This window comes from Bubalus kerabau, chromosome 5, assembly GCF_029407905.1.
Source record: "Bubalus kerabau isolate K-KA32 ecotype Philippines breed swamp buffalo chromosome 5, PCC_UOA_SB_1v2, whole genome shotgun sequence".
In the NCBI taxonomy this organism is placed as follows: domain Eukaryota; kingdom Metazoa; phylum Chordata; class Mammalia; order Artiodactyla; family Bovidae; genus Bubalus; species Bubalus kerabau.
In genome coordinates, this window is record NC_073628.1 from 126,697,846 (window position 1) to 126,720,569 (window position 22,724).

The following is a 22,724-nucleotide window of genomic DNA, read 5'->3' on the forward strand; positions in this document are numbered from 1 at the left end:
TGTTTGAACTGTTGATTTCACATTGCTTATATTGATAACTAAAATATATCTATAAAATGGGAGGATGTTAAAGTCAATCCTTAACATTAAAAGAATTAACACCTTAGGAGACGGTAAAGAGGTTATGTTCATAGAAAAGTAAATAAATAGAAAGTATATAAAATTAATGGAGTTAATATTTGGCCTAATAATGAAGAAACCAATAGGTATTTTAGCAATGTTTCATGTTCATAGTCACTAACTATAAATGTAGAAGAACATCATCCTATAAGATGTCCTCTTAAAGGAACTGATAAGCTAGTGATAGGTGAAGAGAGGGAATAGCAAAGAATACTTAATTACAAAGTGAGAAGCATTTGGTGGAGGGTGAGCTCACCATGTACTTGGTGGATATAGAAAACTTTGTGGAGAGGAGAAGACATTAACTTGACCTGAAAGGGTGGAGTAGAACTTAAGCAGAGTAGTGAAGCAAGGGCCTCTTCTGTAGTGAAATAATCATGGCCAAAACCCAAGGCAAGAATATACCTGGTGTGTTTAGGTCCTCAGAGTTTGATTCAGCAGGTCAAGGGTCAGAAAATGAGGTGAGAGTAAATGGAAAAGGTTTGCTTATTATGAAATCTGTTTTTGTTGTTTATCTGAGAAGCAAAGGCATTATTTTGCTAGAATGTAGAATAAATTCAATAATTTCTTATATTCAGAATTGTTAAAATAATATCACTGTATATATATATTTGCATTTATAATAATATGTCACCTGTCCTCTAAATTATTGATGTTAAAATTTTGTAAAAACTAGTTTATTTTTGGACTTCTCTGGTGGTCCAGTGGTTAAGACTCTGCTTCCACTGCAAGGGGCATAGGTTCGATCCCTGTTTGGCAAACTAAGATCCCACATGCCATGAGGTGTGGCCGCCCCCCCTCCCCCCGCAAAAAAAAAACCTATTTGGCTTTATATCAAGGAGAACATTTTTATTCTTACTGATAAGATACTTATAGTGATTTTTCTGAGGGCCTATGATGTCTTCCATTGGTTTTTGAGTCTCAAAAAGTGCTTAAAATGATAAGTATAACTATCCTAACTTTGTTACTCTTAACTTCAGTTTGGCAGAAATGATGACTGCATTAGTCAGAATATAGGTAATCTGAGATTCATCAATATTGTGGACAAAAGAAATTTTGATTTATTTGTTTGCTTTTGTAAAAAGATTTCAGTTAGTTGGTCTTCTGCTCATTTTTCTGTCCAGAGTTATTCCCATTTTCAGATTAGTTATACTAAGTATTTGTTACCATCTGATATTACTAAATAATGTGAAATTTCAAAGAATTTTTATCTTGTTTCATAAAGGAGTAGTTGAGAAATAAAAGGTAGAACATTATGATCTCTACCTCCTGCCTAGTAAATGTGGGGCAATATTAATTTATACTCATAAATAGAAATGTTTACTTGATTAATTGCATACTCCATGGGCACTTTCAAAGAAAGAAAACTAATGTCAGTTTAAAACTAGCCCACTAGGGCTTCCCTGGTGGCTCAGATGGTAAAGAATCTGCCTGCAATGCAGGAGACCTGTGTTCGATACCTGGGTTGGGAAGATCTCCTGGAGAAGGAAATGGCAACTCACTCCAGTATTCTTGCCTGGAGAATCCCATAGACAGAGGAACCCATTGGGTTGCAAAGAGTCAGACATGACTGAGCAAGTAACACTTAAAAATACTAGTTTAATGGTGATATAAGTGTAACATAGCTTTCTGAATTCAGGAATTCCTGTGGTGCTTGTCATTATTCTTTTGTGGAGCAAGGGCACTGCTTGCATCTTGGTAGGGCAGCACTGTTGTTCTCATCTGTCCTGCTGGAATTGTTTTCCTTACCTGGCTGCAACCTACTGCATGCTAGTAGAACTCCCTAGCTATTGTGACTGCCAAAATTGTCCTTGAAGATTTCTAAATGGAGAACCATTGACTTTACTAACATTTCAGAATGATATAAAGAATGGAGCCATTTATGTAAGCCTCTCCAGATGTTTGAATATGTAGAAAATCCATGCTTATGGGTAAAGGATAATTAATGTAAAGGATAAAGCACAAGCTGGAATCAAGATTGCTGGGAGAAATATCAATAACCTCAGATATGCAGATGACACCACCCTTATGGCAGAAAGTGAAGAAGAACTAAAGAGCCTCTTGATGAAAGTGAAAGAGGAGAGTGAAAAAGTTGGCTTAAAGCTCAACATTCAGAAAACTAAGATCATGGCATCTGGTCCTATCACTTCATGGAGAATAGATGTGGAAACAGTGTCAGACTTTATTTTTGGGGGCTCCAAAATCACTGCAGATGGTGACTGCAGCCATGAAATAAAAAGACGCTTACTCCTTGGGAGAAAAGTTATGACCAACCTAGACAGCATATTAAAAAACAGAGACATTACTTTGCCAACAAAGGTCCATCTAGTCAAGACTATGGTTTTTCCAGTAGTCATGTATGGATGTGAGAGTTGGACTGTGAAGAAGGCTGAGCGCCGAAGAATTGATGCTTTTGAACTGTGGTGTTGGAGAAGACTCTTGAGAGTCCCTTGGACTGCAAGGAGGTCCAAGCAGTCCATCCTAAAGGAAATCAGTCCTGAGTGTTCATTGGAAGGACTGATGTTGAAGCTGAAACTCCCAATACTTTGGCCACCTGATATGAAGAGCTGACTCATTTGAAAAGACTCTGATGCCGGGAAAGATTGAGGGCAGGAGGAGAAGGGGACAACAGAGGATGAGATGGTTGGATGGCATCACCGACTCAATGGACATGAATTTGAGTAAACTCTGGGAGTTGGTGGACAGGGAGGCCTGGCATGCTGCAGTCCATGGGGTCGCAAAGAGTTGGACACGACTGAGAGACTGAACCGAACTGAATTTTGTCCCTTGGAAATACCTAGCAGTGTTCTGACAGACAACCTGTGAAATGTCGACTGAGTTGACTCAGGCGGGTTGTGTTTACTGACTTCCTTTTTTCAGGAATATGAGTCAAAGGATTAGTTATATTTTCTAAACATTCTAGTACCTTTTTAAGAAATGTCTCTAAAGTGAGGGGTCTTGCCCTTTCACGACAGGTGATGATAAAACTAAGAATTTTCATTTCTACTAATAGAACTCTATTGGACATGTAATATATATTTATTGACATAATATTTCTGCTAAAATAAGTCAGGACAGAATTATCCATACAAATCTTAGAAGATAGCTTGACTGTCTTATTGAATTTGTTTTAGGTTACTTTCTAACTGAGGAGGTAAATCCACTATAAATGTAAGATTAAACATAAAAGCTACTTTAGTGTTAGTATATTAAACCCAGAGATCAATAATTTGCAGCCACACTTCATACTGTGTATAAAGCTCAAAGATTTTACAGGTTGAATCCACCTGCTTTTTGTTTTGTTTCTTGGGAAACTTTTCAGCAAATTCCATTTAGTTCAGATCTCAATTTATTTACAGAAAGTAGTTATCATTACAAAGCAAAACAAATTATTTTAATCTGTATTAATTGATTTGAAAATCAGTCTTTCACTGGGCATGTATCTATTTTTTTTTAAGTTGTTTTATATAGTAAAACTGGTGGAATAGGAATCATGCAACTGAATTATTTAGTAATGCTGAAAAATTAAGGCAGAAGCTCAAGTATTATATTATTTGTGGGGTTTTATAATGTTTTTGTAAAAGCAGCACATGGGTGTCAATGCTTCATTTTTTCCTTATATGTGCATACACTTTTGTGCTTAGAGATGGAATTTATGTTTCTTATTCCTGTAGGAACCGAAGTAGAGCTCTGTTGCATTCTTGATTGAGGCTGTAGTTTTCACTTTATTTATTTAAGGCTTATAACAAGGGATGCTATTATCTCAGCAGGGGAGAACAATTAAGCCATTCATTAACTAGATCCTGTTTACACTTACTTTTAATTTTGAAATTTTGCTTGGAATAAAGTCTTCTGCTCCTGATAGAGTATTAACTCTTATCAACAATGGATAATATTTTGGGTTTAAGAAACTGTATTTTTATGCTGGTAAAGAGTATGGCTTTGTATAAACTAACAAATACACTTAATAGTAGAATGGTATAAATCACTCTACTGAATTAATTTTTAAAAATTTAGTGTATTTTTTGAGTAAATGAATTGTTTAATGTTCTTTTGTTGAACATTTTTATATTTTTGTATTTATATCTTTATGTTTTTTGACTTTTAATATTTTAACCATTAAGGTAAAGTCACATTTTATAAAGCTTTAAAAAAGATGTTAACGAAGATATTAAGGCTTTTATAAAGCCTTAATAAAAATGTTAATCGTTCAGTTGTATCTGACTTTGCAACCCCATGGACTGTAGTCCACCAGGATTCTCTGTCCGTGGGATTCTCCAGGCAAGGATAGTGGAGTGGGTTTCCATTTCCTCCTCCAGGGGATCTTCCTAACCCAGGGATCAAACCAGGGTCTCCTGCATTGCAGGCAGATTCTTTACTGTCTGAGCTATTAGGGAAGCCCTAACAAAGCCTTAGTGCTTATTAATTAAACTCATAGCCCTCATTTGATAATTTAGGCATATTGTATTGTTTCAGAATAACTTTATAAGTTATGTAAGAATTGCCAGTCATGTTGTTTACATAGAACAAATTGGAAATCATTAAGTTCAAATTTAAGTTAATTCAGTTTTATCTATTACCCAGTGATGTATATACCTGTGATTTAAGAATCCAAGACTTGGAATCAAGACCTGTAATTTTTCATATAGCACTTTATTTGTTGAAATAGCATTAGATTTTAAATATTTAGGTTAATGAAAAGTATGGTTGGATGATTATGCTTAAAATTTAGATACTAGCTATTCTATACTCAGTATTTTTTCTATCCAATATTTAATTATTTTTTGTTTTTAAATATTTTAGGTTGTTGCTCAGATGATGTGGTTGATGGATCATATTTTTAAATATACAAACTTTGGAATTGTTTCTCTAGTTCATGGAGACTTCTTTATAAGACAGGTAATTAATGAGCATTTTTTTCCATAGTGAGAGTTGATCAGTCTGATTGTTTAGTGTAAAAAGAGACATCACAAAACTAATTGTAATAGATAGAGCCTCTTCTAGTTATCTCAGGGAGCTGGGAATCTGTTCCCTAAAACAGACTTTGAATTATTTCAGTCTGAATTTGAGTATGCATAAGTATTAAAAATACAAATATTTTCATCTCTACCCTCCTCCTCTCTTTCTAAACAGTTTTCAAGCACCTGCCACATTCTCAGCTCTTCTGAGATCACTGTTAATTTTATTTTCAAGTCACTGTTACATGATACAGAAGATACCTAAATTAGCAATTGTGAGATTGTTAAATAAGATTACCAGTAGGGAGAATATTAAGTAATTAAATAAATAAGAGAAAATATTTTGTGAATTCATAATATGAAAACTGAGTACATCAGATTTCTGTAAATCCAGAAAAACCTTAGAGGAGAAGATAATACATGGCATAAATTTAAAGAATGAGTATGAGTTTGATGGAAGAAGATGGACTGGGAATGGATCCCAAGCATTAGGAATAGTTTAGTAGGAAAAAAAAACTCAAGTGTTTCCCTGATACGCGACTTAGAGTCGCATGCTTTATTTTCTCAAAAATGGATAACTGAAATATGATATCAAGAGTTTTTATGTATGGTAATGCCACACTAATCTACTGTTTATATATTTAGCAACTTCACCTTGGATGGTGCAGTACCTTGTACATATTAATTTATTTAATGAATTGCTGGTGAATCTAATTAAACCTCTTCTGAGAACTGCAAATTCAGAAATAAGCTGAAATAATGTAGAAAAACTTCTGAGCTGTATGAAAATACATATCCCAAAACACATAAACTTTGCTCCAGACAGTTATATGTACAAAACATTTTTTTTTCTTCCCATTCTGTATAATTGCTTTGTTCTTCTGGGAAGGCCCTTGGTTTTTCTGAGCAGAGAGATGGAAAAAAAAAATGCAGGCTTGGAACCTCAGGAAGAACTGGGAATGGGGATTGGCCACAATAAGACTGAAACAAAATAAGCAGATCAACTTATAAGTAATCAGAACAACTTAATGAAGAAACTAATCTAACATCTTAGTATCACTGGAGGGAAAGACAGCGGAACTGACAATTGAAGCAGTCTGGGTGGAGTCCAGAGGAGAAGCTGGATGAACCGCTCAGAAGTCTGAGGAAATTATTGAATTTATAGTGTTGTAACAGTTGACCTTGTTATCATGATGATCCTTAGGCCTCAAGAAGAGGCTAAATTAGACTAAATTATCAGTGAACTTTGAGGAGTTGAAAGTAGAAAATAATGTACTCCAAAACATTTCCTTTTTTATTACAGTGTTGTTTTACATACTTAAGACTATATTTCAGATTATTGGAGAGACTTACAAATTCACTTATAAAGAGCAAAAATATTTTCCCTGTTATATAGTAATTAAAATCTATAACTTGAGGGTAATAGACAGAAAAAAATATTACTATTAAAGAAAATCTGTTGGTGCTTTGCTACTAGACATTTTTAATAAAATATTTCCAAGGATATTAAAAATATTTTATATGTAGTCTTGGGAACTTAATAAATAAAGTTTAATCATAATCAGTTCCATAAATCAGCTAAGAAAATTGTTACTTGTTTTGCACTTGGAATAATTTAAAGACTGAAAGCATATGAATTATTTGGGGGGAGCTTCTGTAATTTTGTTGGCTGGAAAATTACTAGCAAATTGATCATACTGAAAGGGAGAGCCTTTCTAATATTTAGTCATGAGTTTGGGGCTTTCCTGAAAATGCTTCTGAATTCTTTTTTCAGTATCCAAGTTATCCTCTTTCCTTACTTTCCCTCACAACTGAAACCCAGTCCATCAGAACATCCTGTTAGCATTCAGACTTTTTTCCTGAATGTATGTACCTCTCATCTATATCCTATAGTTGAATCTCATCAAACTCCCCTGTCCAGACTCTACAGCAGCTCCTAACTTATTTCCTGCAGTCTTTTTGTCACTGGAGCCAGAAGATATTTAATGTAAATAAGATCATGACTCTCCCTTTTTGAAAACTGTTTAATGACATCCCATCCCAAATTACTACTCACCAAACTCAAGGCCTTTCTCATATGATCTCCACCTCTCTGCAATTCTCAGCCACGATGACCTTGTCATGCTCTCTGAAATGCCAAGGTTACTCCCACCTCAGGGCCCTTTGTCTCTTTTGTCCTCATCACCTCGAGTTCTCTGCCACTCATGTTCACATGGCTTATTCCTTCACATTAGCCTCTCTGCTTAAATTTCACCTCCCTGGAGTTGCTTCCCCTGACCCTGTTGCACTTCTCTAGCCTCTTACTCTTCTTCCTAACACTTATCACCAGTTGCATGCATCCTCCACGAGGGTGTCTTACTTCTCTAAGACGTGCCTGGCAAGTAAGTAGTAGGTACTCAGTAAATACTCACTAATGAAGCGTGAATAAACTTTCAGGGGCAATTAGAGCACTTTGTTTCTTCAGAGAGAAGAGTTTATTTATTTAGTGGTAATAACTTTCTTTTGCCACTGTGGTCAAAAGGGGAAGTAAGCAGTGCAGGGGGAAGTCACCGTTCTAGCCTGTGTTTGGGATTTACTCTGGAAGCAGTCATTTCTAGCCTTTATGGTCTTTAAATTTCAAACATGCCTATACTTATTATACATGTGTCTACCCTCTAGGGAAAATCTCATCGTGACCAACAGCTACTTCTTCTTAAGAAGCACCTAGAAAATAATTACAGGAGCAGAGATCGAAAATGGATTGTTCTGTTTCCAGAAGGGGGCTTCCTCAGGAAGAGGCGAGAAACCAGTCAGTCATTTGCCAAGAAAAATAACTTGCCATTTCTTACACATGTCACTTTGCCAAGAGTTGGGGCAACAAAAATTATTTTGCGTGCACTTGTAGCACGACAGGAAAATGGAAGTCCAGCAGGAGGAGACGCTAAGGAATTAGGTATGATGGTTTTTAGCATTTTTTTCTTTTCTTGGAATTAGAGGCTTTTCTGGAGTTCTTTTTTATATTTATAATTTTGTTGAATAGAAATAATACTGAGGAAGAAGATGAAAATATAATTTAAAATATTTATTTGTTTGGCTATGTTGGATTTTAGTTGTAGCTCATGGCTCACATGTGGGATCTTAGTTCCCCAACCTGGAATTGAACCCGCATCCCCTGCATTGGAAGGCACATCCTAAACCACTGGACTGCCAGGGAAGTCCTGAAAATATAACTTTTTAATGTTTCTATTTACAAAGTAGTCCATGCTTACAGTAATCTATTCAAATAGTATAGGAATGTATAAGGTCAAAGGTGTCTTTCCCTTCCTGTGTATCTTTCTCCTGGCCATTCACACTGCTTCAGTTGCCATCCCTGTAAATATCTTTTCAGATTTGTGAAGCATGTAAGTAGTGTAAATTCCTATAAGTGGAATTAGTATATTAAAAGATACAGGAGGAGAAATGAGTAATTTGAAAAACTGTATGCAAATGAAATTGTAATGATACATATATTTTGCATTTATCAAATTTAGAAAGTTTTTTTTTTTTTTAATACAGAGAATGAGTTTAATACAATTGGGCAGTATGTATTGAAAGTCTTAAAATGTTGATTAGTTACTCCACTGCATATAATACTTATCAAAACGGAATGATCTGAAATACTGGCACAGTAGTTTATCACAGCATTATGTCGAATGGCAGGAAATTGGAAATAGCCAGAAGAGAGAATAGATAAGTAATTATTAAATATCCATCTAACAGAATACAACACAACCATTATGAATGATGTCTATGGGCTTAGAAAATGCTTCTGCTCTATAATATTAATGGAGTAGAAGGAACATAACAACTCTTGTGTAAACAATATGAGCTTAAATATGTAAATAATAAGGCAGTAGAAAATTTGTGAAAGGAAAGATTCCAGAATATTAGTGATTGCTTCTCTGAGTTGTAACATTATGGATATTTTTTCCCCATTTCTTAATACTTTTCTGAATTAAAAAAAAAATAGTACATATTACTTTTATGGCCAGGAAAAAGTAAACCATCCTCAAAGATGCAGCTCTCTTGCAGATAGTCCGATGAGGTATGCAGATCTGCAGCATCTATTTGTGCCAACAATGTGAAGGCTCTTTTGAACAATTTTCTCTAAGACACTATGAAAGTTTGCTGATAAATTATAAGTCAAAAAGCTGAAAGAAACTGACTGGGCCTGTTTCCCTAGTAGCATTTTGCTATTTCTTTTAATAGTCTCTAGATAAAATAAAAATGGAAATGATGGACCCTCAGAAATGTGTGTAATTTTAGATGACAGTAAGGACCAGATATAAAAATAATGCCATGAGATTGTGCTGAGTTCTTTTATTTGTTTTTTGCAAACAGCTGCCTGGCAGTCAGCTCTCTTGATCTTTCATCATCTATTAAAAAGACAAATTGAAAGAGTCTTTTAATAGAAAAGGAAGGTTTGGAATAGCTTCACGGCTGCAGAGACTGTGGCAATGTCAGCCAAGCCAAAGCTTGAAGACAAAGGTCTTCCAAACAGGATTAATTGCACTAATAAAGGCTGCTGTTTTTAATAGTTTTACCCAGTCAATATTCTGTAGTGGTCTAGATCCCAAAGGAATGGGTACTTATCATAATCATTACACACAAGGGAAGAAAAATGTTTTGTTTTGTTTTGTTTTCCTTTTGGAGAGAAACAGTCTCTGTTTATAACCAAAGTGAAATTGTTTATTACTTATCTTACCTTAGTTGAAATTTTTAGGCCTCTCACTTTCTGAGATGACCCACACTCTGTAGAGTGTGTTTCTCCCAGGGCACCCTCGCCTTCTGAGACAGATCACATTCTGTCTATGGGATGTGTATCTCCTAAATAAATCCACTTCTTACCTGTCAAGAAAAAAAAATTTTCTTAATTCTAGCAGATTAGGAAAAATCCATAAGAAATTCTATAAAGCTATATACCCCAAAACTAGTTTTACTTATATTTTACCTTTTCTTCTCTATGTTTTGGTATTTGTATCTTATTTTTTTAGTGTTCATATTCACTGTTTAGTATTTTATTCTATATAAACACAAACCATGCCTTCATGTTGGTTTTAAACATGTAAGCATAAACATGTAAAAATAAAGTTGTATCTAATTAACTTTAAAAGGATTAGTATTTTCATTTTTGTGTGATTTAATCAATATTAAATTGAACTCTGGTGATTTTTCCCAACCATTTTATTATAGAAATTTTTAAACATACATAAAAATTAAAAGAACTTTGCAATTTTGCAGTTAGCAGACCAACTAGATTTTACAGTTAACACTTTACTGTATTTGTTTTATCACGTCTCTCTATCCTTCTATCTGTCTATTAGTCCATTTTGGTTGTTGTTTTGTTTTTTGTTTTTTTTAATGCAGCTCAAGGTAAGTTGCAGTCATAATTTTAGCCCCAAACATTTCAGCCTGTATGTCATGGGTAGCTTGTTAAAATGTCTCTCTTTACCTACACTATTCCTTCAGCAATATATTATTTAAAAATAAAAATTTTAAACTTATTTCTTATATGAGTATTTTTCCCCTTTAGAATGTTGTCTAAAACTTTAAAAGAATTTTAGGCCAGTTTTAAATTATTTGACACTTTAAGTAAAATATTGTTGATTCCTTCTGTACATTTGGCCTTATGTTTAAAAGTAAGTTTTATTGTTTTAAAGATCCTTTAATTACTTCAAACAAAGGATAGACCTTTACACTTTAAAGTCTACCTATTAGCATTCTCTGTGAGGATTCCCCTCTCAGTTCTTGCTCAGCTTTGTACCCTGAGCTGGGAACAGAAACGGAGTGCAGAGGACTGCAGTGAGCAGAACTTCCCCGGCCCCTCCCACAACAATGGTTACCACCTGTTGTTCCTGCCAAAGGGTGGACGGTTTAGTGCTTTATTTTTCTATAACTCTTGACATAATGGGAGGGGTGTTTTGTTGTTGATTTTGAACAAAAGCAGCAACTGAAGATCATGTGTGTCAATAAAGTGCTTAATTTTACTGCTTTAATCCAATATTTATTAATGTCTTCCAAGTATCACAAATCTTAGTGTTTGTATTATCTTGTGAATGGATTTTTTTGTTTGTTTCGAGATTTGCTTTTCACTTTCCTGATGTGATACTTTAGCTTTTGATGTTTTCAAGATGCTTTATACTTTCTATACTTATTGCAGGTTAGTTTTTCTTAGTGTTATTTGATGCAAATAATATAAAAATTGATCCAATTTTATATTGTTCTCAGACAACAAATCAAAAGGCCTCCAGTGGATAATAGATACAACCATAGCTTATCCCAAAGCTGAACCCATAGATATTCAAACCTGGATCCTTGGATACAGGAAACCAGCAGTCATACATGTGCATTACAGGTAAGAATCCCACATTAGTACTCAGCATAAATCCAACATAAAGTACTGTCTCTATCAACCATAGGTTGACTAGGTCACCTCATGTATTATTCTAGGCCACCAGGACACCCTGGGGGATAGGAAAAGAAAGATTGGTGTTTTGTTTGGCTTTGGGGGGATTTTGGCTTTATTTTAACCCCTAGCTTTCTTAATTCCAAAACAGTCTGTTTATTGCATATTCTAGATTTGTCCTGTCAGGAATAACACCATTGAAATTAAAATAAATGGAAACATACAAGGTACTCCTTACCCATTCTTGGTTTTCTGTTTTGTTTGTTTGTTTATTGTTCTCAGAAGAATTGGTTTCTGTTCAGACTCTCCAGTTGTTTGGTTATATTTTAAAATTTTTAAACAAGAATGAAATGTTTTCAATTAGAAAAAGAGATTTAAAATGCAGCATTAGAAACCATATATATACAGATGTTAATAATACAAATAATGAGGTTAGATCTCTTTCTCTTTTAATGTGGGGAGATTGGCAAGAAAAACTAAGTAGCACTGACTGCTTAAAGTGGGGAATAGGTGCACACAGATAGAAGGTAGTTTGGAAACTATGAAGTTCACTGAAAAATGATAATTTTGGTTTACTTATAGGTAGATTTTAAAGTCTGTTCATGAATGTATTCTTTTTCTGCAGTTAAGCATATCTTATCCAGAACATTACTATTAGCCCAAAATTAGTACAAGCCAGTTTTGCTTCACGTGACATAGAAAATGTTTTTCTTCTTCATCTCAACTGACTTTAAAGATAAAGCAACACCCATTCTTAGAGAATTTAATCGAAATGATCATTTTGGTAATTTGGTGTAGCTAGACAAGTTAGTACTTTTGCTAGTTTTTTCCCCCTAGTATAATTTAGAAGACTATGGAGAAGGAAATGGCAACCCACTCCAGTATTCTTGCCTGGAGAATCCCATGGACAGAGGAGCCTGGTGAGCTATATAGTCCACAGGGTCGCAAAGAGTCAGACATGACTGAGCAACTAAAACAACAACAGCAATACATGTGATAGTTGGGCTTCCCTGGTGACTCAGTGGTAAAGAATGTGCCTGCCAGTGCAGGAGATGAGGGTTTAACCATTGGGTCAGGAAGCTCACCAGGAAGAGGAAATGGCAACCCACTCCAGTATCCTGCCTGGGAAATCCCATGGACAGAGGAGCCTGGGGGGCTACAATCCATAGGGTCACAAAGTGTTGGACATGACTTAGCGTGCCCAACATATCTTAGCAACTAAACAACAGCAACAGGAACAACGTGTGAGAGTCAGAAAGGAATTATTCTATTTTGCTCAGTATTTATCAGATCCCACTTAGAGTATTGCATGTAATTTCTCTACTTCAAAAGAAATAATGCAATTAGTAGAAAAGTTTGCAAAGAGCCAATATGATAGATCATTACTACCACTTAAAATGCAGTTGTTTTAGAGCAAATCAAATTTGGAGATAGTAGAGACTAAATGAAACAATACTAGGAGAAACTCCAAGTTGAAAGCACCAAATCCTAACCACTAAAGCACCAGGGGAGTGAAACTCCAAGTTGAAAGTACAAACAGGTTAAAGAGAAGTTTTAACAACTCATAAATATTAAATTTGTAATAGGTTTCTGTGTATATGAAGTATTTTTTATTGTATTTTAAGTAGATTTCATGGAAGGTAGTTTGATGCTAAGAACTGACTCATTTGAAAAGACCCCCATGCTAGGAAAGATTGAAGGCAGGAGGAGAAGGGGACGACAGAGGGGTGATGGACAGGGAAGCCTGGCGTGGTGCAGTCCATGGGGTCGCGAAGAGTTGGACACGACTAAGCGACTGAACTGAATGAACTGAACTGAATAGAATAGTAACTGTCCTTTCCTGTGCGATCATCTTGGAGCCTGCTGAGAATAGCACAGTGTGCCTCTGGATGGCTGGAGCACTCTCTTATTATACTGCAACATTGCTGACCGTCAGAGTACACTTGGGAAATAATAAAGTTGCCATCATTTATTTACCATTAATCAATGGTTAGGCCATTTTAAATTTCTTTAATGCATTACTTTTCTCTTCTTGGAAATTATTGTCGAGGCTACTAAGTGGATTCCACTGTTCTGTGTCTCTTTGCAACGCACTGTGACGGGTGTGTGGAGATCTCTGAGCAAGAAAGACTTTCCCCACCAAGTGACTGCAGCCGTGATGCGCCAGCACGCTTAAGTGCTTGGAAAACATTTGGTCTTTATTTAAATAGGAAAAGAATATCCAGCTACCAGAATGCGCAGCTGAATGTTCTTTTAGATTTATGTTTCTATACTGATGCTTAGGGGAAAAAATTAAAAGAATGCAATAGCTAATTTTAACTGTTCTGATATAAACTTCCAAAAGCAGTTTTCTACATTGTCAGTTCAATTGTTACTTCTTAGGCTTATGTTGATTTTTAGAATTTCTGGAAGAGATGAACTCTAAATATACATATTATTATGTACTATAGAATACTTTCCTAAAATACCACATAAATGAGAAAGTTAAAATTTGTGACGTGGTTATTTATTAGATCCTATCCTATGAACAGGTAGCAAATAACAGTGCCATAAATGCATTGTTTGAGCACCAAATGATACACTGATTTTTAAAGTGTTTAAAAAACTACACAAAGTACTATTACTAAGATGTATAAGGTTATCGGTAAATCCAGTACTAATAAATTAGCATTCTGCATAGATTGGGTCTAAACTACTGTATTGGAGAAGGAAATGGCAACCCACTCCAGTATTCTTGCCTGGAAAATTCCATGGACAGAGAAGTCTGGCAGGCTACAGTCCATGGGTCTCAAAGGGTTGGACACGACTGCACGACTAAGCACAAGTTACTTTAAAAGGTGTCTTATTCTTTACTTCCCAATGCTAAATATTATTTAACTAGGGAAATATTTTTCGTTACTGTGGATACAACTGCATTATGGATCTCTTTCAGAAGTGAAGGTTGTTTTAAAAGAGGAAAGTGAAAGAAGAAAGTGAAGTCGCTCAGTCATCTCTGACTCTTTGCAACCCCATAGATTGTAGCCTGCCAGGCTCCTCTGTCCATGGGATTTTGCAGGCAAGAATAGTGGAGTGAGTTGCCATTTCCTTCTCTAGGGAATCTTCCCAACCCAGGGATCGAATCCAGGTCCCCTCACACTGCAGGCAGACTCTTTACCATCTGAGTCACCAGGGAAGCCCCTTTAAAAGAGGAATTAAGTCTTAAATATGAGAACCATTTGAGGGGAACAACGTTTTCCTCCACTTCATATTACAGTCACATCAGAAGACAGCTTATTCCTATTAAAGTAGAAATGGGCACAGTATGCTGCTGTTAAGGAGTTAGTAGCAAAATTAAACATGAATTAGATTTTAATTACAGGGATAGAATGCCCCATCCTTAATACAAATGTCTGCTTCACTCCAAATTAGAAAAAGTGAGTTGGAGAACATTCTGTCATGCAGAAATAGCTTATATTTTTAAAAATCTTAAGTTATAACCATGAGTGTGCTGTTGCTGCTAAGTTGCTTCAGTCGTGTCTAACTCTGTGCAACCCCGTAGACAGCAGCCCACCAGGCTCCTCTGTCCCTGGGATTCTCCAGGCAAGAATACTGGAGTGGGTTGCCATTTCCTTCTCCAATGCATGAAAGTGAAAGGTGAAAGTGAAGTCGCTCAGTTGTATCCAACTCTTAGCGACCCCATGGACTATAGCCTACCAGGCTCCTCCATCCATGGGATTCTCCAGGCAAGAGTACTGGAGTGGGTTGCCATTTCCTTCTCCAAACCATGAGTGTAGTGGCATAGATAAATTGCTAAAAGCAGAGGTGTTACTTTCATGTCTAATTTGATTGGAACATTGGTAACTTCGTTCATGTCTAATTTGATTGGAACATTGGTAACTTCGAAGGTGTTCAGTTAGAGACTTTGGGTAGTAAATTATTTTCTGTTTGTAGGAGGGTGGGAATTAATTCAGAAAAGTACTATTTAATGAATATTTTTAAAGAAAATATATTCATTAGCAAGAATGGACAAGTGTTAACATTCTGACATATTTGCCTCAGGATAGTTTTATCAGTAAAGAAAATAAAACATTTCTAGAATGCAGTACTTGTTGAATGTATGAATGCTGAAGTTTGTGCTATTTAGACATGGACTGTCCAGTTACAGCAGCCACTAGCCACATTTGCTATTGAGCACTTAAAATGTAGCTAGTCTGATTTGAGATGTTCTGTATGTGTAAAATATACAGTGAATTTTAAAGACTAGTAGGAAAAAGGAATATAAAATATCTCACTAATAATTTTTATTGATGATATACTAAAATGATATTTTAGCTTTACGGGATTAAAGGATTAAATTTCTTTAATGTTATTAGATGCTCTCTATTGTGTACTTTGTAAAACATTAAATTTATTTTTAAAAATAAAAACATATAACTATGAAAATACATCATAGAGGGAAAAAAATCTCTCCCAGCATGCTCACATAAATTTTTTTCATATTTCAATATTGCTTTATGTATGTTTATGGTGTAGCTGCAGTTGTAATATGCATAAAAGTTATTTTTATTCTACTTTATTCCACATTGCATTTTAATGAATGTTAAACCTATACACAACTGAGCGACTTCACTTTCACTTTTCCCTTTCATGCATTGGAGAGGAAATGGCAGCCCACTCCAGTGTTCTTGCCTGGAGAATCCCAGGGACGGGGGAGCCTGGTGGGCTGCCGTCTATGGGGTCGCACAGAGTCGGACACGACTGAAGTGACTTAGCAGCAACAGCAGCAGCCAACCTGTACTACACATGTTCTAGATGTTAAGATTACAAATTTAATAAATATTTTCAAGTACCCTTATGAAGTTTTTACATTTTTAGTGGCTTTCCAAAATCCTGGTTACTAAATACATTTAATTATTTTCCTATTGATAATAGATTTCTCAGGTTTCATTCTTGATTTTAATACTATGCTGAATGTCAGTACATACATACAGTTTATCCTACCCCATGTTTTAGATTTTTTGTAATAGATATATTTAGCCTGTGAGTTCTCATGTTAGATTACAGAGTGTTATTAAAATTACAGAAAAACTTATTTATTAGAAAAATTACCAACATTTAAAAATAGTATAATATTTGTTAATTTAATGCATAAACCTATAATATTTGTGATTAATATTATATCACTTTGATTTTTCTTTCTGTTTTTTCCCTTTACTTCTTAAAACAAGTTACAAGTTTTTATCAGTTTTAGGGGCTATAATTTCAGAAATAGTGTTTTCCTCCAAAACTTTTTGTTATGGAAAATTTCAAACCTGGAAATGAAACCCCATGTACCTGTTTTACACTTACGGTGAATGTTGTTTCCTCTGTGTTATTTCCCAGGTTCCAGTGGATTATTTTGAAGGAAGGCTCAGACATTATATCATTTCATTTGTAAATGTTTTATTGTATATTCTCTAAAATGTAATAATTCTTTTTGTAAAAACCAGTACACATTATCATACCTAAAATATTAATAGTTTATTAATATTATCAAACATCCAATCAGTCATCAATTTTCCTGGATCGTCTCATAAATTATTTTTTTGACACTTTGGATTCAGTTAACTTGCAATTGGTTGACATATCGCAAGTTTCTTCTGTGTCCAGATTCCTCCCTCTTTTATTTTCCTTGTAGCTTATTTTCTGAGATACCATATCGTTTGCCCTGTAGAGTTTATACAGTTTTTGTTTTGCTGATTGTATCCTATGTATTCCTCTGTTCCCTATATTTCCTATAAATTGGTGGGTAAGTACTACAACTTCATCAGATTAAGGGTTAAATTTGTTTCACAAGAAATACCTTGCAAGTGATGATGCCTACTTCTATCAAAGAGGTAAATAATGTCTGATAGTCAGAAATAGTTTTTGAATGCTGTTATTAGTTTAAATTTTTCAAATATATCCAGTGCTTTGAGAAAAAAAATGATACCTCCTTATACCATCCTTTAACCCCAAACAACAATGTCAGAAATTTCAATTTAGAGTCGAGACCTCTTCTGGCATGTAACATATAAAGAGAATCAGTTTGCCTAAGATACCCTGATAGTGACGGATTGAGAAAGTCCATAGTCTTTTTATTGTTTGATGAGTCATTAAAAAGGATTTTTCCCTACTATGTCCCTAACTATAAAGATATTGAAATTGTGCTAAACTTAATTGGCAAATGAGATGTAAATCATCCATTGGGATGATGGATAGTTGTATTAGTTAGGGTTCTTCAGAGAAATAGAACCAATAGGATATAGAGAGAGATCAAGAATAGATTTATTACAGGAGTTGGCTCTCCTGGTTATGGAAGCCGGGAAGTCCCATGATCTAGTATCTGCAAGCTGGAGAACCAGGAAAGCCAGTGGAATAATTCAGTCTGAGTCCCAAGGTCTGAAAAAGGTGGGGAAGTCTGAAAGCCTAAGAACTAGGAGTGCTGATGTTCTAGAGCAGCAGAAGGAGGTCTTAGCAAAGACAGTGGACTCCCCCTTCTTCCACTATTCTGTTCTGGTCAGGACCTCAATGGATTAGATGCTGCCCACCAGCATTGGCGAAGCAGATCTTCTTAACTTAGTCTTCTGATTTGAATACTAATCGCTTCCAGTGACATCCTTAGAACACACCCTTATAGCGTACCAAACATTATGTAAATGTACTACATTTGTAATAATGTAAAACATTATTTGGACATCCTTTAGCCCAGTCAGATTGACCCATTGCAATGGTCTATGTTGAAAACCAAAGAAACTGAGTTCACCATCTATTTATAGAGTTCAGCAATCTTGATATAAAATCATCACAGAAAAATCAATATTATCCCTTTATCCTGACAATACATAGAAAATGTGATATTTTTTAAAAGATGCTTATCTGAGAAACAAGAAGACTATTAAGTATTTACCAATAAAACTTAAGAAAAAAATGTAGAAGGCTTCTATGAAGGAAAATATAAAACTGCACTGAAGAACATAAAAAAACTGAAAAAGTGGAAAGAGATACTGTGTTCATAGGGGGAAGGCTGAAAAGTATAAAGATATCAATTCTGCCAATCTATAAATTTAATTTAATTTAATCTATAAATATAATATAAGTGTAGTTACATTATCCAGGAGTATTAGGATCAGAATTCAGGATGTTTTTTTCTGGAAACTTGACAGATGGTTCTAAAATTCACTTGAGAGAGTAAAGACAAATGAATAGCTAAGATAGTTTTGAAGATAAATAGGCCAGAGGAATTCTTCCTACCAGATGTCAAGGCTTAATGTAATTAAAGCTGTGTACTTTAAGGGCAGGGTTAGATCAATGGAAAGATTAGAGAATCCGGATTTACTTGGGAATTTGTGTATGGTTGATGATTTTCTAACTATATTTTCTATATTTGGTAGTTTTAAAGGGGATATTTGAAGCCCGTCGATAAAGTAGTGTTACTTCTTAGAAACTACAAGTAAGTTCTGAAAAACACAAGACATCATATATCCTATTTCATCCATTAAGATACATATTTTTTCACATATTAACATTTCTGAAACTGAGAGTCATCTTAAAACCCAGTAAAATAAAGCCTTAGTTATTATTTAATTGGGCTTCCCTTATGACTCAACTGGTAAAGAATCCACCTGCAATGTGGGAGACCTGGGTTTGATCCCTGGGTTGGGAAGATCCCCTGGAGAAGGAAAAGGCTACCCTCTCCAGTATTCTGGCCTAGAGAATTCCATGGACGTCCATGGGGTCGCAAAGAGTTAGACATGATTGAGCGACTTTCAGTTCACTTTTCTTCACATTATTTAATTAGATATTTGGCATGCTGCCAAAAAAAGTAATTGCTGCCTCTCTCCTCTCCCCCTGTGCGTCTGGGGAATGAATCTTTGTACTATATTAGGCCTTTTGTTTGTTTTTTACAATGTGAATGTATTAATTCTTCAATTTAAAAAATTATTTGAGGAATTCCCTGGTGGTTCAGTGGTTGGGAATCTGCATGCTGCAGGGCAACTAAACTTGTACGCCACAACCTCTGACCCCGCACGCGAAAGCCTGCAAGCTGCAACTCCTGAAGCCTGCATGCCCGAGAGCCCTGCTCTGAAACAGGAGACGCCACCTCAGTGAGAAGCCTGTGCAACATGACTGGAGAGTAACCCTGACTCGCTACAACTAGAGAAAGCCCATGCATAGCAAAGAAGATCCAGCATTCAGTTCAGTTGCTCAGTCATGTCCGACTCTTTGCGACCCCATGAACCACAGCATGCCAGGCCTCCCTGTCCGTCACCAACTCCCGGAGTCCACCCAAACCCATGTCCATCAAGTCGGTGATGCCATCCAACCATCTCATCCTCTGTTGTCCCCTTCTCCCCCTGCCCTCAATCTTTCCCAGCATCAAGGTATTTTCCAGTGAGTCAGCTCTTCGCATCAGGTGGCCAAAGTATTGGAGTTTCAGCTTCAACATCAGTCCTAGCAATGAACACCCAGATCCCTTGCATTGCAAGGCGGATTCTTAACCACTGGACCACCAGGAAAGTCCCCTATACATAATTTTAAAGTGAGTTTAAACAGCTTAAATGTGTGTAATAATTTTTTTAGTATAAAATCTAGAATAAAGTAGAATATAAGTAATGTATTCAGTTCAGTTCAGTCGCTCAGTCATGTCCGTCTCTTTGCGACCCCATGAATCGCAGCACGCCAGGCCTCCCTGTCCATCACCAACTCCCGGAGTTCACTCAGACTCATGTCCATCGAGTCAGTGATGCCATCCAGCCATCTCATCCTCTGTCGTCCCCTTCTCCTCCTGCCCCCAATCCCTCCCACCATCAGAGTCTTTTCCAATGAGTCAACTCTTCACATGAGGTGGCCAAAGTACTGGAGTTCCAGCTTTAGCATCATTCCTTCCAAAGAAATCCCAGGGCTGATCTCCTTCAGAATGGACTGGTTGGACCTCCTTGCAGTCCAAGGGACTCTCAAGAGTCTTCTCCAACACCACAGTTCAAAAGCATCAATTCTTCAGCGCTCAGCCTTCTTCACAGTCCAACTCGCATATCCATACATGACCACAGGAAAAACCATAGCCTTGACTAGACGAACCTTTGTTGGCAAAGTAATGTCTCTGCTTTTGAATATGCTATCTAGATTGGTCATAACTTTCCTTCCAAGGAGTAAGCGTCTTTTAATTTCATAAGTTATTCAACATATTGAGGTTTCAGATCACTTTTCTCAGTAACTGTAACTCTAAAGTAATACACACCTAAGTGGTACACACTAGGTACTAATGATGCAGGTTTAGAGGTTTACCACCCTCAGCCCCCAAATTACTCATCTGAAAGTAAGGTCATTAAATTGCCTCTTGAACTTAAAGTGACTTTTTTTTAATAGCAAAAGGAAACATTGTCCTGTCTTTAGTTTTTCTTATAGAACTTTTCTTTATCACCATAGTTATCACTCATTTCACCTCTATTTTTGCTATCTAATGATTCTCTTCTTTCTACTTTTCTGGTCATCTCTTGTTTTTTACTGCTTTGTCTCTGTGCCCTAGCTTTACTCTGGAAAAGTCTGGATTTTTTCAAAGCTTCCAGTTGGAAAATGCAAAGTTACCCATTAAATTTAATCTTCAGGTTTTTAGTTCTGCTTGGCTGTTTTTATTGATGTTCACCACCCCCAAGTTATTTTTTCTTTTCTGCCCCAGCAGTTTTGTCTTTCTTCTTTAAGAAAACAAAACATTTAGTTTGACACAATTCAGGATGCTGACATTAAATAAGTGGTCTTAATTTAGGTTTGACTGTATTATGGATTGAATTCTTTGTTTCTATAATGAAGTTGATTTGAAAGAGGTGAATCATCATTTCAAATAAGATAAAATCTCCATCCTCTACTTAGAAGATATGCTTAATTTCTTCTCAAATTTTTATAAGAAGTTATACATGAAAGAAATTTTTTACTGTTAACACATAACCAAGAAGCTAATAACCTAAAATCTACTTTGCTAAGTTATTTTCATTGTATGAATCTGGAGAGAGTAAGCTTTGGAAATGAAGCTCTATCCTCTCTTCCTTGACCCTCTGGGGGTTCATCTTTTCTTTTTCAGATTTCTCTAGAGTCAAGCATAGTCACTGCCATTGGTATTCAAAAAATGCTTTTTGTTTTCTAAGGAAGTTTTGTTGGAAATACTATAGCTTCCAAATTAAAAAAAAATTCTTAGAGTTTAAATTTTAATTGAATAATGGTTAAGCATAACTCTCACTGATCATTATTTATATTTTATATTTTATAGTTACTTAAAGTCATTGAATTGGATCTGTGAAGTGGAAAGGCTAACTAGGTCTTTTTGTCTAACTTTCCATTTAATACAGGAATACACACACAGACACACACACGCACGCACACAGATTACTTAAATATAGACCTTCTCTAGAATCCTGTTTTTAGTCTTCTCTTTTTTCTCCTGTGAAAGAGGTTCATAATAGGAGAGTAAGTAGAAATGGAGCCTGTGTAGATATACCTCTAGCTCTCAGTCTTTCTCCCAAGTTCCAAATCCTCACTTAGCTTTCTTTCCTCCACCTGGATACCCTGTCTTCTTTGAACCTAATACGTCTAGAACTGAACTCATTTTCCTTCACAAGAACTTGTTTCTTTCCATTTGGGGTTTATGTTAACATAATTCTACCTTCACCCAGAACGAAAATTTTGGAGTTTTTTGACTCTTCCACTTTAAAATTTTATCCTCTCTCTCAAATTCAGCTGCCAGTTCCTATGAAAGTTACTTCTGTAATGTTTGTTTCTGTTCTCTCTTTTTATCTAAATGCCATAACCTAGCTCAGATTTCAGTACTTTTTACCTAGAATATGTCTGCTTATTAAATATTCCCTTTATTGATACGGATACTTCACCCTATCTTTTTTATTTCACTGCTATTCTCCTTTTCCTAAAGCATGGTGCCTTTTTTTCCCCTTTGTTTCTTTTCTTGTTTCTTTATTCCTTTGTTTCTGTCTTTTTTCTTTACTTTTTTTGTTATAGACATTAGTGGAACACAGCACAATTTGAATGAAATCTGTAGATTTTAAATTAGATAATAGTAACAGTGTTCATTTCCTGATTTTTATCATTGAAGAATAGTTATATAAATGACTGTTCTTGTATTTTTAAAAAACATTCATGGAAGTATTTTAGGGGACACACCATCTATAACTTACTCTGAAAAGTTGAGGAAAGATATGTAGATAGATAGATCAGGA

At 35.5% G+C, this 22,724-nt stretch overlaps 1 protein-coding gene across 8 annotated transcripts in view; it reads left to right on the forward strand.

Annotated features, from left to right (window-relative positions):
- Window positions 1–22,724, forward strand: part of LPGAT1 (lysophosphatidylglycerol acyltransferase 1) — an 84,065-nt gene that overhangs the window by 40,575 nt on the left and 20,766 nt on the right. For 3 of the 8 annotated variants that reach the window (XM_055583031.1, XM_055583026.1, XM_055583028.1), the window contains 3 exons: window positions 4,924–5,019; window positions 7,737–8,010; window positions 11,325–11,451. In XM_055583031.1, the coding sequence (XP_055439006.1) occupies window positions 4,924–5,019; window positions 7,737–8,010; window positions 11,325–11,451 (497 nt within the window). Of the gene's footprint in view, window positions 1–4,923; window positions 5,020–7,736; window positions 8,011–11,324; window positions 11,452–11,653; window positions 11,730–16,863; window positions 18,543–22,724 lie in introns of those variants that run through there. The other 5 variants (XR_008715101.1, XM_055583030.1, XR_008715100.1 and 2 more) reach the window with 4 other exon arrangements.